This window comes from Montipora foliosa, chromosome 11 (genome assembly GCF_036669935.1).
Source record: "Montipora foliosa isolate CH-2021 chromosome 11, ASM3666993v2, whole genome shotgun sequence".
Taxonomy (NCBI): Eukaryota; Metazoa; Cnidaria; class Anthozoa; order Scleractinia; family Acroporidae; genus Montipora; species Montipora foliosa.
The window spans coordinates 28,696,915-28,701,426 of NC_090879.1; the positions used below are offsets into that span (position 1 = coordinate 28,696,915).

Below are 4,512 nucleotides of genomic sequence, written 5' to 3' on the forward strand. Positions count from 1 at the left end.
AACGGCGCGATTTATTACCTAACCAAGGCAACGTTGATCTTTTCACGTGCGAAGATATCATGTTTTCGCGCGAAAGCTCACCTGGTATTTCATTGGTGTTTATATAATAAAAGGTAATAAAGTTATTTCACAAGCAGAGAATACGTACAAAAATATATCGCATGACTGAAATGAGGTAATACTTCGCTTTAGACAAAGATGAAATACCTGACACCAAGACAAGGATGGGATATTCACCCACTCCTACGGCATTGGTAGCTACACAAATATACTTTCCAGTGTTGGACGTTTGCGCGCTAATTATGGTGAGCTCAGAAGCGGTAGAGTTTCTCTGATCTCCTTCAGTTGGTATCGGCCGAACTTGATATTGATCACTCGAATCGCTAGTAACATTGCGGTTGTTCTGAAGCCAATGAATTTGTGGTTTCGGCCATCCATCTGCTTCGCACTGAAGGACAACATGTTCATCGGCCATTGTAACGATTGGACTGTGATCTCCGACATTGCGGGCCTTTGGTTTCGCTGTTATAAAGTTATAGAAAAAAAATGAACACTTTTTAAATATTTGTAAGGCTCTCTGGAGCTGTGCATCATTAGTATTTTCGAAAAGCGTTGGGAATAGTTAGCTACGAGATGATTAAGAAATAACTATTCACCGGCCAATGAATAGCCGAACATAAGCTTCAGCAAAATGGTTTCTTGTTGGTGAAATTTCTTAAGTTACGACTCCGTCCACACATGTCCGGATATTTTCGAAAACGGAGACTTTTGTCTCCGTTTTGGCTCCGGAATACGGAGTCTTCGGGCACCGAAAACGAAGCTGTTTGAAAACGTTCGCCAGACTGTAGATTTTTCAAAACGGAGGTTTATTGTATTCACGAGGATGTGTGAAACAAGATGACATCAGAGGCTCGTGATACCATAGAGAGCGCATGCGCGCGCTTGCTCTATAGGTAGAGGTTCGCGTTTTCGAATGGTTTTCGCGTATTCGTGTGGACGGGCAAATAAGATTCAAAAACGCTACGCGTGGACTCAGGTTTATTAGTAGACAGAGGCGAAAATCTACGTTTTCGAAAATATCCAGATACGTGTGGAAAGGGCTTTAAAAATTTTGCAACTAGCGACTAAAATAAGGAATTGCAACAGTATGTGATTGGCCAGTGACAATGACGACAGTGGCAACTCTGTTACAGAAGTGTTACAATCATTAGATTTAGATCCTTTGAAATGTCGGCGTAAATATTCTATTCGAACTACTTGTTAACCGTATTGACGTCAACATCAGTAAAACGCTTGATCGGCCAGCTGTGTCGGAGAAACAGGAACTTTATTCTACACAACAGACGCCGGCGGAAACGGAGGAAGGGGGCAGAAATGTCTACGCCGGGAAAAGCCAAACCCAGGAAAACTCTGGAACTAGGGCAAGGAGAATGAAGATATTTGAAAATCATTTTGTCGACCATTTTGATAACGTAGACCAAACTGATCAAGACTTATCAAATTCAAAGTTCTTGTTTGTAAAATTGTTGCTCTCCTTTATATTGTACCACTCAATATTTCGACGACGACGATGTTGATGGCGATCAAGGTCACGAGATAGCTTACCGCTGAATTTTTTTTAAACTAAAGCAACCTCCCTCAGATTTTTAGCACTTCTTTCCGTACCACATTCTTTCTCTTTAAAGGCTGAGTACCATGAGCAAAAGTGCGCACTACTAATTTCCAAAAGTCTTATTATCTGAGGGATGGGGCAAAGGAGACAAGACTGGTGCAGTGTTGAGGTGAGAGCACTCGTCATCAACGAAGTTGTCCTGAGTTTGATTTCTAGACTCAGCACCAACCATTACGTGGATTCATTTCGTTGGTTGTTCTGTTCGCCTTCCATCAAAGTCTAAAATTTGATTTGACATGCTTCATTTTACTTAGATTTGGACTGGAGTATTCCCACTTAGTTACGCAATTGCGTTGCACTGCTGAAATTGGTGATGGTAAGCGAAACGCTAATGACTATGTTAACGATAACGCTGACGCTAAAGATAACGCTAATGATAACTAACCCTCACGATAACGCTCATTCTATCGCTAATGATAACGCCAACGATAATAACATTTGATACATGATAAGCTTTCAGCTTCTTTCAACAGAACTTGAAAACCCAGAAAGAGATATCAGGTTATTTACATACCAGCAAGATAAACCATCACAGAAGCCTGACTAATCCCATAGTCGCAAAAATATTCTCCTTCTCCTCCACTCAGACTTTGGAGCTCAAAGCTCGACCACAGTAAAGTATCCTTTCTATTATTTGGTAAGAATAGAGCATTGTTTCTCAGCCATTCAAAACTTGTGTTGTTTTTCAAACTTTCAGCAGAAACTGTGCAATTAAACAAGACAGATTGGTTTTTGTATCTGATGATCTGGTTTGCTGCAGGACTAATTATTTCGACAGCTGTCTTGCTATGCGGCATCAGAACTTTAAGAAAAAAAAACACAAATTTATTAATATTGTATGATATGTGAGCCCATACTGAGTGACAGTAATCACAATAGAAAGAAAAATGCAGTTTGGACAAAGGACTCTTCCCCCGTCAATGTTATTGCAATAAATAAGCCATTGTCCTTGCTGCTATCTCTGCAGTTTATACCTGTCCAGTGCTTATCTGCAGTGCCCTCATAAAAATATTGCAACTTGGAATTCATGAGCACGTCTGAAAGCTTAAGAGGTAGAGTTACTTTTGAGAAAAGTGCCAATGCATGAGAAATGCTCGTGTCGGCGTGAGAGCTTGAGATGCATCGAAATGCGTGAGAGTCACGCTCAATATGTGAGACTTGAGAGCTCTGTCAGTTCCACTCTGAACTCTGCCATTGTCTTGCTCTCATTATGCTAACGACAATGACTTGCAAAATTTGTCAACTTTTCTTGGCATGCTTGCAATTCTGCACTTTTCCATATGGCTTTTTCACGGTTTTGGCTTCTCTTATTTAAAGGGCAAAGGGTAAAGCTGCTTTGTCATTAATATTTATAACAATGTTTGACCAAACGGTTAGTTTGTTTCACTTTCAAAAACGCTATCCTTTCAGGCTATCAATTAAGTGTGTTTACCAGTATTGGCTTGAGATCAAATGAATGTACCAATGTAGCATAATTAATTTGAATTCGAAATTCCTTCAACCTGTAGGTTTATTCAAACAACATGCCGGAGAGATCAGACGTGGAGAAACTGGAAAAACAATACAAATCGAAACACGCGATCCTTCGCATTAATACTTTAGGGTTATTTACTCGAAAATAAACCTAAAACAAATAATAAGTGAAAATGTTTGTTCGTGATCTGTCCAAACACCTACGGATATAGCTAACTCTGTGCTTGCTTTTATCGTCAACAAGAAACGACAGGTTATGGGCCAGCTTTTTTCATAGCCTTTTAATCTTCTTTCAGAACTTCCTAATGAGTTGCAAAATTTGTCAACTGAGGCTAAGTCTAATTCGATACGGGTATGAGCTAAAATCAAGAGGATCTGTTATTGAAGTTGTGCGCGGATCATAAAATGACCTAAAATGTTTGCTCTCTGGCTTACCGTTTACCGTCACGCGAAGCTACTTCGCTACCCAACCAAGCTCGTGTAACACAACTATTTTCATCTCTTCTACTTTAGTGAAATTCTTACCTGCACAAAGAACAACAGCAAGGAAACGTCTCTTAAAAATCTCTAGGCCCATCAACTCTTCCATTCTTGTCTAAACCGTGCATCGACGTACTAGTGTGAGAAGTGTATAAAGGAGCACATTCGCTTTTGCGTGCAGGTCATGTGCCGAACCCTCCCTCGAAAATAGTATCCTTTTAGGGAGGCGTGTAAGTTGTGACGTTAGGAAGATGCCAAGAAGCAAAAACGTCCTACCGGCTGAAAAGTATTGACGACAACATCCGTAAAACGCTTGATCGGCCAGCTGTGTTGGAAAAACAGGAACTTACTACACAAAAGACGCCGGAAATGGAGGAAGGGGCCAGAAATATCTACGGAAAGCCAACGCAGGAAAACTTGGGATGGATTCATCTAAATCGGTTTCAACCATCCTTTGTGCTCTCTATACTTTCAAATGGTTCCACGATTTGGCCGGAGTCTGTGAGCTAGGGCAAGGGGATTTTTTGAAATCATTTTGTCGACCATTGCGACAACGGAGACCAAACTCATCAAGACTCATCAAATTCAAAGCTCTTGTTTGTAAAATTGTTGCTCTCGTTTATTTCTCGTTTGTACCACTCAATATTCTGACCGTTCAATCCAATATCGTACCTACACAGAAACCAATATTCTCAAGGTGCTAAGTGCTTCCCTTGACATTTGCATTTGTGCATTGCGGAATAACAAGGAAAAATGAGGGTCTCCTTTAATTTTCTCTTGGGTGTAAATAAAGAATACTTCAAGTAAAATGAAAACAACTAGTGTTGACCCACAAGTTGCTAACTTAACGATCGCGAGTAGAACAAGACCAGTGGCCCGTTTCTCGA

The 4,512-nt window shown here is 40.4% G+C and overlaps 1 protein-coding gene across 1 annotated transcript in view; it reads right to left on the bottom strand.

Moving 5' to 3' along the window:
* Positions 1 to 4,202, bottom strand: part of LOC137976075 (uncharacterized) — a 14,434-nt gene extending 10,232 nt beyond the window's left edge. The window contains exons 1-3 of the mRNA XM_068823339.1: positions 3,671 to 4,202; positions 2,187 to 2,474; positions 208 to 522 (exon numbers count right to left, since the gene is read on the bottom strand). Of these exons, the coding sequence (XP_068679440.1) occupies positions 208 to 522; positions 2,187 to 2,474; positions 3,671 to 3,734 (667 nt within the window). The 5' untranslated portion in view covers positions 3,735 to 4,202. The remainder of the gene's footprint in view (positions 1 to 207; positions 523 to 2,186; positions 2,475 to 3,670) is intronic.
* Between the last annotated feature and the right edge of the window lie 310 nt (positions 4,203 to 4,512).